Source organism: Acomys minous (assembly GCF_964271855.1).
Source record: "Acomys minous genome assembly, chromosome: 4".
NCBI classification, from domain to species: Eukaryota; Metazoa; Chordata; class Mammalia; order Rodentia; family Muridae; genus Acomys; species Acomys minous.
Window position 1 is genome coordinate 71,558,704 of NC_140486.1, and position 12,294 is coordinate 71,570,997.

At 42.3% G+C, this 12,294-nt stretch overlaps 1 protein-coding gene across 4 annotated transcripts in view; it reads right to left on the reverse strand.

Moving 5' to 3' along the window:
• Positions 1-2,294: 2,294 nt before the first annotated feature.
• The window catches only part of RBBP8 (RB binding protein 8, endonuclease), a 91,588-nt gene continuing 81,588 nt past the window's right edge, over positions 2,295-12,294 (reverse strand). For all 4 annotated transcript variants that reach the window (XM_084780717.1, XM_084780715.1, XM_084780716.1 and 1 more), the window contains 4 exons: positions 10,698-10,767; positions 6,810-6,906; positions 3,625-3,766; positions 2,295-2,544 (listed from right to left, as the gene is read on the reverse strand). In XM_084780717.1, the coding sequence (XP_084636843.1) occupies positions 2,447-2,544; positions 3,625-3,766; positions 6,810-6,906; positions 10,698-10,767 (407 nt within the window). In that variant the 3' untranslated portion in view covers positions 2,295-2,446. The remainder of the gene's footprint in view (positions 2,545-3,624; positions 3,767-6,809; positions 6,907-10,697; positions 10,768-12,294) is intronic.

Sequence of the window (12,294 nt, forward strand, 5' to 3'; positions counted from 1 at the left end):
TGGCAAGTGGTTGTCTGTGGCCCACTGTGCCATGAGCACAGGAGGGCAAGTCTGTGAGTGGCATGGTGGTCTGTAGGTCTGCCCTTCCCCTCCTGCACTGCTTGCATTTAATTTTTATGAGTTCTAGATATAAAGCAGCTTTGGTCACCATGCCAGCCATCAAGCTAGGATGAACAATGGACTGCCACCTGCTCTGACTCTGAATGAACAACACTATCAACAAGGTGTCTCTGGGCACTGCTGGGGATGGATGGGGATGTATAACTAAATTTTCTGTGAATGCCTCGTGCTAACTACGCAACCAAGTTTAGAGCTCTCAAGCAGCAACCTGTGCAGATGGTTGTTGCAGAACAAGGTTTTTTTTTTAATTGCTCAAGTAGTTTTAAAAATTATTTTACACACTGCCCCATCACTGTAATATTATCTTCTACATATATTTAGGTACTCCTGATTAACTCATTTAAATAGTTGCTATAGAAAATCTTAAGTTTCAAGGGGTTTAATCAGAATGCTTATCAAAGGCAGAAGTTACTCAAATGCTAAGTGCTCATAAATAGGTTCTGCATATTTCCAGCATCTGAAGCAGAGTGCTTCAACTTTAAAAAGCTTCTAGGCAACCTGAAGTTACCTATAACTACATAGTCAGTGAGTGATGAACATATTTATATAGAAATACCATCTAGCACCTGACAGACACAAGTCATTTACAAATATATAAAGCCTAATTTTATTTTTTAAAAATACAGGTGTTTGCCCAAATATATGTCTGTGTGCCATGTGCCCGGTGCCCATGGAGGCCACGAGGATTCAGGTGCCCTGGGACTGGAGTTACAGATGGTTCTGGACTGCCATGTGGGTGCTGGGAACTGAACCAGGTCTTCTGGAAGAGCAGGCAGTGTTCTTAACTGCTGGGATTAAAGGCGTGCGTCGCCACGCCTGGCTCACATTGTCTTTCAAAAGCCAGAGAGAGCACTGTGTCATGAACTTCCACTCGCACTTCAGTGTCTTTTAGCTCAAGTGGTTTTGGAAAAAGTGTTTACTTGGTAACTTCAAGATAGGGCTGGTTGATAACAGATAAAAGGAATAGTGACATCGGTTTCCCTAACCTTACACAGGGTGAGCCGACAGAATTTAAAGAAGTTAACTGCTAATGGGTTAGACAGCTGTCACATTGTTATCACACACATAACCTTCCTCTGCTAAGGCTGCTTTTTAAAAAGAAAAGTCTACTGGAGGCAGATACTACATTTCTGCTGCACCCTGTTTACACCCAAAGATCACGCAAACTCCTAGCCTGTGGATGTCTCAGCTTCTGGAAGAGTTTGTGTCCGAGGTTACCTAGCTCTTACCCTGGCATCCTCTTTAGTCTTTTGTACTCTGGTTTACATAACATACCAGCAAGATATGGTTACAGTAATGTAGAAAAAGACACAGGTAGCCAGTTAACTCAAGACACCACTGGACCTACAGGAACATAAAGCTACAAAAAACTCTGAGGGCAAACTGTTGTGCTTCACAACGTTAGTCAGCCCAGCAAGGTCAGACAGTGCATGTGAGGCATCAGGCAAAGAGGCACCCAACAGATTTAGCCTGAACAGCTAATAGAAGATATGCGGTGAAAGAACAAGTGGCAAGCTGGACTCCCTGCTGGACAGGTGTTAGGAGCAGGCCAGACGATAGGCTACTTGCAGCTACTGACACTTGTGATGATTGTGAAGGGAACTTACTCCAGTGCGGCGCCTGCTTCAATCCAGAAGATGCTGCACAGCTAGAAGGACTAGTGAAAGCTAGCCCCACGCCTTTAAAACAATGAACACTCCAAGCTGGGAGCAGCGGCGCAGCCTGTGATCCCAGCACTCGGGAGGCAGAGGCAGGTGGATCTCCGTAAGCTCAAGGCCAGCCTGGTCTACAAACTGAGTCTAAGACAGCCAAGGCTACACAGAGAAACCCTGTCTCAAAAAACCAAAACAACAACAACCACCAAAACAAACAAACAAACAAAATAACACCAAACCCACTTGAATGTCAAAACCTGGTATGATCTACTGCAGGTTAACGGACAACTGAAAACCCACAAAGAATCCCAGGAGGGCAGGCCGCAGGTCCACACCAAAGGAGACAGCACAGGGAGACTCATAAGGAACAAATCCTTATCTCAAAAGCAATTACCAAATCAAGTAAATAATGAGTGCAAAATGAAATGTCTTATTGCTTAAAGGCGTTAAAAAACAAACAAACAAACAGTCCCAAAACAACACATCCTCATATTAAATAGTTACTGTATGGTAGGTAAATGCCATTTAAAACATTTTTAATAGAAAACTCATTTATAAATCAATTTATAAATCAAAAAAATCAAAGATCAATATTTATTACAACTTTAACTATAAATAACTAAAATGAAAAATAGAAAAGACGGTCTTCTGTCATGCTTTTACTCCAACATCTAGGTCCTCTGTTCCTTGCCCTTCGGAGAAAACACTGCGTTGTAAGGCTGCCGTCTTTTGGGACGAGGGCAAAGATCAAACTCTTCTTTGATGTATCCTGAAAAACAAATTATGACTGTAGAACTGCATTACCAACATGCACCTCTTTCAGCACAGATGAGCATGGTGGCCCATGTCTGTAATCCCATCACGTGAGAAGTGTAGGCAGGAGGATTAGGAATTCAAACCCAGCCTGGGCTTCATGAGACCCTATCTTAACACCAAACAACAAAAACCACATTTCTTTCAGCATATATCCATTACATAATTAACTTGGAATTTTTGTTGGTTGGTTTGCTTTTTGGTTTTTGAGACAGGGTTCTCTGTGTACTTCTGGCTGTCTTGGACTCACTCTGTAGACCAGGTTGGCCTTGAACTCACAGAGATCCACCTGTGTCTACTTCCCAAGGGCTGGGATTACAGGTGTGTGTCACAGTGCCTGGCTGATTTTGTGTTTTTCTTACAGTTTAATATTTGCAACTTTTTGAAAAGTGAGGGTGACCTTTAGGTGCAAGTCACAAGTCAATCTTTAGTAAGTTTGAAAACAATGTAACAGGGTGAAGCTGAACTGAAAGTCTACTGGTCATTTTATCATTTGATACATGTTTACTGTTATATCTTTCTCTGGGTAAAGGTTTTAGAGATATGTAACTTAGAATACTGGCCTAAGACCAAAAGTCTACAAATAAATTAAATGTCATAGACCTCATAGTCAAATTATAATCTGAACATTATTATACTATAAGGGAAAATACATCCCTTTTCATAAAACCTCAGTATAGCCATTTATTTTTAACATGGTGACACTGAGGAGCAAAAATCACTACTCCAAAAATTAGCTTTGATGACGCATATTAAATGTAAGTGCCAAACTGGCTGCATGTCAACATTCTAACCTAGGGATGAAACCGCTTTTGAAATCTGAATGGCAAAGTGGTTATTAGCAGTGTCAATGCCAAGTAAATGAACAGAGCAGGGGAAAGACCCTCTTTCCTAGTCAGGAGGTCACCTGCAAGCTGCAGAAGCAGCTCCTAACGTACAGCTCAAGACAAAGAGAGTTATAGGTTTATATTCAAAGTTAGGTCTATACAACATTTCTTTTTTTAAAAATCTAAAATACTGAAATCTATATTCCTACCCCTTTCCAGACACGTCTGAGTAGAAGGAAAACCAACTTCCCAGAAATGTTCTGGTGTGTTGGGTGGAATGTAGCGAAATCGGTGTCTTGAGCAGGAAGCCAACTTCTTTTCTCTTTCCTCTGCTGGCAAATCTGCATAATACTAACAATAAAAACAGGTAAAAATTTCCACTTAGAAATAACAGAGTGCTTGTTTACTTACTATAGACTAGAAACTAAGAAAGCATTTAAACTAAAGATCCTAAGGAAATAATGCTTACTGATGGTATTTTAGTAACTGATAATAATAATAATAATAATAATAAAACATTCCATGCTGATAATGTGAAATGCTTGCTTGATTCATAAGTGAGATGCAGCTTGTATCCTAACCCTGACTAACAATCACCATCCCTTGCTGGCACAGCAACAGGAAACTGCCCTCGGCCTGGGTTCTACTTAGCTGAGAAGACAGTCAAAGGTACTGGCAGACTACTGGCCCGATTTAACTTTTATTCTAAAAGTAGGAAAAAATAGACGAGATGGTCACTGTATTCATTTAGGAGTGTATATAGGAGATTAAAAAAAAGAAAAGAAAAGAAAAGAACAGGAAAGAAGGGGAAATACGGAGGTGAGCGTATGAGGACTGTCTTCTTGCTCACGTTCTGACAGGCTCTGAGAGGTGAAGGGAATGAAGGAAGGCAGAGAGCGCTTCAGCAGACCAGGCTGGGATGGGTCTGCATATGTGTGGGTGTGGAGAGAAGCAAGTGACTATGACAGGAAATGTTCTGAAGGTAAATCAGCAGGATTTGCTGAAAGGTAAGTTACTGATATGTGCAAAGAGCATAGAGAGCAACTAAAATCTTTCCTTAAAAACAAAACCAAACCAAACCAGGGGCTGGAGAGATGGCTCAGAGGTTAAGGACACTGACTGCTCTTTCAAAGGTCCTGAGTTCAATTCCCAGCAACCACATGGTGGCTCACAACCATCTATAATGAGATCTGGTGCTCTCTTCTGGCGGGCAGGCACACATGCAGGCAGAATATGTATTAAATAATAAATAAATAAGTCTTAAAAAAAAAAAACAAAAACAAAAACCAAAGCAAACCCAACTCAGACATGTGGGAGACTGTGTCCTGAAGTATAAGAACTAAATGTAGAAAACACATTTGTTTTTACACATGTGATATGTGTGGTCACTACCCTGCACCTTTTTTTTTTCCTTTATTAATTTATTCTTGTTACATCTCAATGGTTATCCCATCCCTTGTATCCTCCCATTCTTCCCTCCCTCCCATTTTCCCCTTATTCCCCTCCCCTATGACTGTGACTGAGGGGGATTACCTCCCCCTGTATATGCTCATAGGGTATCAAGTCTCTTCTTGGTAACCTGCTATCCTTCCTCTGAGTGCCACCAGGTCTCCCCCTCCAGGGGACATGGACAAAGGTGAGGCACCAGAGTATGTGAGAAAGTAATATCCCACTCTCCACTCTACTGTGGAGAGTGTTCTGTCCATTGGCTAGATCTGGGTAGGGGTTTAAGGTTTACCGCCTGTATTGTCCTTGGCTGGTGCCTTAGTTTGAGCGGGACCCCTGTGCCCAAATCTGCCTATCATAATGTTCTACTTGTAGGTTTCTAGGACCCTCTTGATCCTTCTACCCTACACTTTTAAAAATACACTTTGAATAGACATTGGGATATATTTACAAACAGCAAGTACAGATTACATTTAAGTACATAATATCTGTACCTTGATTAATTTATTTTTACTATTTAAAAAACTTTTACTGTAAATAACTAGCAGAACTACATAAAATGAAAGAAACAATCATTTTCAATGGCTGAACAGCAAGAAAGGAAGTGATTATAGAGAAGGAAAGCAGATTAACAATGTTTGTGCTATGAAATTTCAAGATATAAGTACAAGATGTGTACTGATGAGCTGGTTGCTTTATTAACTTGATGCAAGCTAATACACGTGGAAGAGGAGCGTCAACTGAGGAAATGTGCCCATCAGGCTGCCTGCGGGCAACCCCTTGGGGCACTTTCTCAATTAGTGACCCACTGGAGAGGGGCCATCCCTGGGGGCTATGAGAAAGCAGGCGGAGCAAGCCAATGAGCAGCACTCCTCCATGGCCTCCAGGCTCCTGCCTGTGTGAGTTCCTGTCCCGATTCCCTTCCGTGAAGGAACTGTGGCGTTCACGTGTGAGCCAAACACGCCCTTTCCTCCCCAGCTGCTTTTCATCATGATTCATCACAGCTACAGAAAGTAACTACAACAACTGCCAAATTGTTTTTCAAAACAGGGTCCCAGGCTATACTCCTGCTGTGAGTAAGAGCACGTTTGCACCAAGTCCTTACCGTAACCAATGCATGCTATTTTAATGTGCTTTGATTATAGTTAATAGGAAAATATAGAGGAGAAACTTAGATGTTGAAGGAGGCGTCTGACAGCTGATAGATAGTGAGACAAAAAATAAAAACAGCACACTTTAAGATTAAAAGAACTGTCTGAGACAATATATTAATAGGATAATTAGTATTGACTTTTTTAGCATAAGACAGCCAGTGTAAAAAAGGAAAAAATATGTGTTCTAAGGATGAAAGAAAGCTTATTTTTACTATTTTGAGATAAAAAGTAACTCAGAGGAAAACAGGGCTTATAGTTGTACTGATTCTGTAAAGTCATGGGCACACCTTATTTCCTGACAGTGAAAAGAACGTTAGTTTGCTGCACAAGTATCAATTTCTCTAAATGGTGCAGGTATGTCAGCATTTGCACGTAACTGTGGAAAAGGAAAGTGGCACATAATGTCTTGAGCCAGCCATAAGAATCAGTGTGCAGGGTCTCTGCACGGTGGCTCAGCAGGTTATTGTGGCCCACCATGCCCGAGGGCCTGAGCGCAGTCCCCAGCACCCACATGGTGGCAGAGAAAGCCAGCTCCCACAGGTGAGCTCTGACTACTGTGCTCCCTGTGCCCCACTCCACACTACCTAAGCAAATGCAGCTTTAAAAAGGATTAGGCTAGGCCTCAGTAGGGGGCGCTCACTTTCAGTTGTTTCTGTCTAACTAATATATGCTGGCCCTAGCTATATCAAACAAGGTTTCTGAATATAAACAAGATCTGTTGCTGTGATTTTTAAGTCATGCACTTGTAATCTATGAAGTCATACTTCAAAAGAAGCACCTCCATTAACACTTACAATTTCACACTCCTTACACGTGTGTCCAAGCAATTTCCTTCTCTCCTCTTTTTTCCGAACTACCTCAATATGAGGAAAATTCTGTATGTTAGTGTCTCTGGAGGAAAAAAAAAAAAGGAAATGAAAGATAACCTACTTGTTACTAGAAGGATTTCTGGTTTAAAATATGAATTAAAACTATAAAAACTCAGAAGAGAAATACTCCCCCCAAAACACTCATTTTACTTAAGATGTCCTTCTATATATTAGTTAAACAAATGATTCCTTTCCAGTATTTATTAAATGCCTACTATATTCCAAGAATTTTTATACTAGTAGCAGGTCAGCATACAGAGTAACAGGTTCATGGTGTCACCTCGTGCACGCTCTCATCCGCCCCTCCCTCTAGTGCTCCTCCACCCTCATCTCCACCTCGTGCACGCTCTCATCCGCCCCCTCCCTCTAGTGCTCCTGCAGCTTCATCTCCACCTCGTGCACGCTCTCATCCGCTCCCTCCCTCTAGTGCTCCTCCAGCCTCATCTCCACCTCGTGCACGCTCTCATCCTCCCCCTCCCTCTAGTGCTCCTCCACCCTCATCTCCACCTCGTGCACGCTCTCATCCACCCCCTCCCTCTAGTGCTCCTCCACCCTCATCTCCACCTCGTGCACGCTCTCATCCGCCCCCTCCCTCTAGTGCTCCTGCAGCTTCATCTCCACCTCGTGCACGCTCTCATCCGCTCCCTCCCTCTAGTGCTCCTCCAGCCTCATCTCCACCTCGTGCACGCTCTCATCCTCCCCCTCCCTCTAGTGCTCCTCCACCCTCATCTCCACCTCGTGCACGCTCTCATCCGCCCCCTCCCTCTAGTGCTCCTGCAGCTTCATCTCCACCTCGTGCACGCTCTCATCCGCTCCCTCCCTCTAGTGCTCCTCCAGCCTCATCTCCACCTCGTGCACGCTCTCATCCTCCCCCTCCCTCTAGTGCTCCTCCACCCTCATCTCCACCTCGTGCACGCTCTCATCCACCCCCTCCCTCTAGTGCTCCTCCACCCTCATCTCCACCTTGTGCACGCTCTCATCCTCCCCCTCCCTCTAGTGCTCCTCCACCCTCATCTCCACCTTGTGCACGCTCTCATCCGCTCCCTCCCTCTAGTGCTCCTCCACCCTCATCTCCACCTCGTGCACGCTCTCATCCGCCCCTCCCTCTAGTGCTCCTGCACCCTCATCTCCACCTCGTGCACGCTCTCATCCGCCCCTCCCTCTAGTGCTCCTCCAGCCTCACTTCCCGTGCTTGCTGGGCAGTCTTCTCTGTCAGGAGCCCCGTCCATTATGCTGTCACAGGTGCTTACTCTACTTCCCTACTCCTTCCCTTAAGAATATCCTCTTAAAGGTTCCCTTCTTAGTTTAGTGCTTTGTATACATACACACACACACACACACACACACACACACACACACACACACACACATATTTAAATCTAAGTTCATAGAAGACAACTACATGATGAGTTATAAATGCTCAGAAACATAAAAGATGACTTTTGAAATGATTTTTCTTGGAGACACACCTACTCTTCTGAATATTTGATTATTAACTCCCTTTACTTGGAAAGCATTTTTCTTCAAAACAAACTGTAATTACACTATTTCTAACTACACTGAGCTATAGGTGCCTTCTGTTTTAACTTTTAAGAACCTCCCCAACTCTAGGGTAATGTGTGAATTAAAGAAGGGAGAGCATGAGAGGATGGATAAACACATTGCTACACAGTATTTTTTCAAAGACTTCATGAAATCTAGGTTTATGGAGAGCCCATTTTTACCATATCCTTTCCTCTGACTATAATATAAGCAAAGGAATTCTCTAGAAGACTAGAAGCAAGGCACAGCACAAGGCAAGGCACCAGGTGTGATGTATAATTCTGGCAACTTGACAGAGGCTAGACTCACTCAAGAGTCTCCAGGCACGTCTCTGAGGAACTAAGTCAGCGTAGCCTCTGTGTGCCTTGGAGTACTGAGTAGCTGTGGGTGATGCCGTCCATGGGGCCCAGACAGTGTAGAGGGAAAGAGAGCTGAGCACTAGCATCCATCATGCTCTGCAGCTCCGCTCCTGCTGCTCTGACACCCCACCATGACCTGCATGTTAGAACTGTGAGCCAAAACAAACCCTGTCTTTTTCCATGTTACTCTTAGGTATCTTGTCATAGCAACGAGACAAGTAACTAGTCCACTAGGAGGAGGAGGAGCAATCAAGATAACTGAGACCTTTACCATGCTTCTACCCGAATGCACTTATGGTAGCCAGGAACTTCAGAGATGAAACAACTCATATTTGAAAAATCAGTGAATGTCTAGAAAACAACTAAAATAGAAGCTCCTACGTTGTAACCTCACAGTAAGCTAGATGTCTCAAAGATGAAGAGCCAAGGTACTCACTGCTAGAGAACAAGTCACCTAACACAGCTAAAAAACCCACAAACCTATTGTTATTTACAAGTCAACTAATTTCTAGGATATAAAATTAAATAAAAACTGGTGAAGTAGAGAAAGGCTTATATAACATGCATCCCTTGCTGCAGAGTACCCCCCACACGTGTGTTTTGCTGTGCCTCTCCCAGGCCACTACAGGGGGGTGGACGCCCTGGAGCTACAGTTACAGTCAACTGTGAGCCATCTGATGTGGCTGCTGGGAACCAAACTCAGGCCCCGTGGAGAAATGCTCTTCTCCTTAGCCCTAGGTATTTCTTTCTTTAAAAACAAAAACAAAAACAAAAACATTTTATTTAAATTTTAATTTATGTGCCTTGGTGTAGGGGTGTCAGATCTTGGAGTTACAGACAGTTGTGAGCTGCCATGTGGATACTCGGAATTGAACTCAGGTCCTTTGGAAGAGCAGGCAGTGCTCTTAACCACTGAGCCATCTCTCCAGCCTAGCCCCAGGTATTTCTATCAGACATAAGGAAGTTGTAAAAAAAATATCCAGGGAACTGTTTGTCCCAGGAGGCTTATAAGAAGTGAAGATGCAACAATTTGTCGAGCCTCTTTGTTTACAAGTAAAAGGCAATGTGCGTGCACGCGCTTGCCCATGAGAGCACATGTGGAGGTCACAGGTGGACATCAGCATGCCTTCAAACAAACTTTTCATTGTTCTTTGAAAATCTCGCAGTGTATTTTGATCATATCTAAGTGTCCCTCTTTCCTACTCATCCAACAGTGTCCTCGGCTTTCTCCAGCAGGGTCTCTAACTGAACCTCAGCTAGATCCCTGGCTGCCCAGCAAGGCCCCAGGCCCACCTTAGCGCTGGCCGGGGCTGGCCTTTCATGAGGGTGCTGGGGATCTGAACTCAGGCCCTCGTGCCTGCTAGCATGTTACTCACTGGGCTTACTCCCAGCCCTCATGCCCCATAGATGATGTTTTATTGTTGTTTTTGTTTTGTCTTGTTTTTTGTTTTTGTAAACAAAACAAAACAGACTGTATAGCCAGGGTGGTCTCAAATGTGCAACTGTTCTGCCTTAGTCTCCCAGTGCTGGTATGAGAGATATGAGTCTGGCTCTAAATGATTTATTCTTTCTCCTCCTCCTCTTTTTGTTTTTGTTTTTGAGACAGGGTCTCTCTGTGCAGCCCTGGCTGTCCTGGACTTACTCTGTAGACCAGGTGGCTTCGAACTCTCAGAGATCCACCTGCCTTTGCCTCCATTACAAGCATGCATGACCATGGGCTGGTTTCTCTCTTTTTTTTTTTTTTTTGAGACAGGATTTTTTGTTTGTTTTTTTAACTATATAGTTTTTGATGGTCTCAGTCTCCTTATAAATTATTTATTTTAATAAAGCAACAATGGAATAGCTTACAGACTGACAAAGACAGCTCTACTGCATTTCCAATCACAATGGTAATTTAAGTAAGACCACTTACCTCTCTTTATCTTTAAAATATGGCTCCACGAATGCTTTCTGCTTGACTCTATCATGTTTATCACCATGCACTGTAAACAAGAGAATTTCACACACATAGAACTTGGTGAAAAATAATCAGTTTGCTTGGAAAGCACTATAACACATACCAAAATTTCCCTTTTTACTGATCTTTCACTTGAGTCCTGGTGGGCAATTCATTTAAATGTTCTAGTTTGCATCTACATAAAGGTAGTATTGATTTACCTCAAAGTTACTAAATTAAAAATTACATTTCAGGAAATATTTAATTAATTTATTTGCTTTGAGACAGGGCCTCACTATGTGGCCTACTACTTGGCTGGCTGCAAGGGGCAGAGATCCACCTACCCCTGCCCCAGTGCTGGGAGTAAAGGCATGTGTGTCACCACACCTGGCACATGAAGTGCTTCAGATTAACAGAGCTACTAGATGTCTGCTATCATTTGGCAGGAGGCATCAGTAGACATCTTTTAGTATATCTCACTTATTTGTCCCATTAATTTGTGGAATGCATCTTTAAGACAGGTCATGACTTAAAGTAAAGAGAAACAATTTTATCAGAAAATTGACAAATTCTAAAAATTTCTGTCATTTCTGACTTTCTTATTACTTTTTTGTTTCTTATATATAGCAGTGTTCTCTTCTACCTCTTCCTCAACACTAATTTGATTTCTTTTACCAAATAGCTTCTTTTACAATTACATACTCAATAAATAAAAAAATTACAATTAAAAATCATTTTTATTTTCCCATCATAGCAAGTTAGAGGTTTATCTACATTGTTTTAATGTATTAGCTTGCTGATGGCTATGCAGGATTTTTCAGTTTTAAGTTACTACAAATTGTACTGTTATAGATATTTTTTCACTGCTACAATCCTAACCTTATGATCATAAGCATAGTGTTTTCACTTTTCTTAGAACATACATATATATATATGAGTTAAATGCTGTGATAGACATATTCTTAATTGTGTACAAAACTGATGATGAGCCTCTGAAATTTTTAAATTCTTGTCACCAATATATAGGACCCTAATATTTGTTTGTCAGTGCTTTTAATCACCCCAGGAAATGTGAATTCAATACCTGATACCCAATAATAATGAACACTTTCTTCATGTGCTTATTGGTTATTCAAATAGCTTTTCATTCAAAAATTTCTAGCTGAAAACATAAAATAATCCAATTTATATTTAAAATAAGGCCATCCTAGTATTCTGTGGAAAATTTAGAACAGGTGAAATAGCAGGGCTATAGAACAGGGACAGAGAGAAACAGTAATGTACAGTATGCTCTGGACAGTACCTCCAGGGCATTGGACTGGGCATGACAATAAGGTAAAAAATAAAGTCAAGCCGGGTGTGGTGCCTTCAATCCCAGCACTCAGGAGGCAGAGGCAAGTGGATTGCTATGAGTTTGAAGCCAGCCTGGTCTACAAAGTAAGTCTAGGACAGCCAAGGCTACACAGGAAAACCTTGTCTCGAAAAACCAAAAAAAGTCAAATATGACCCTCACTTCTCACTCCAACCTCTGGTTCTTGGGCTAAATCTCACCCCAATACCACCTTTATTTGTC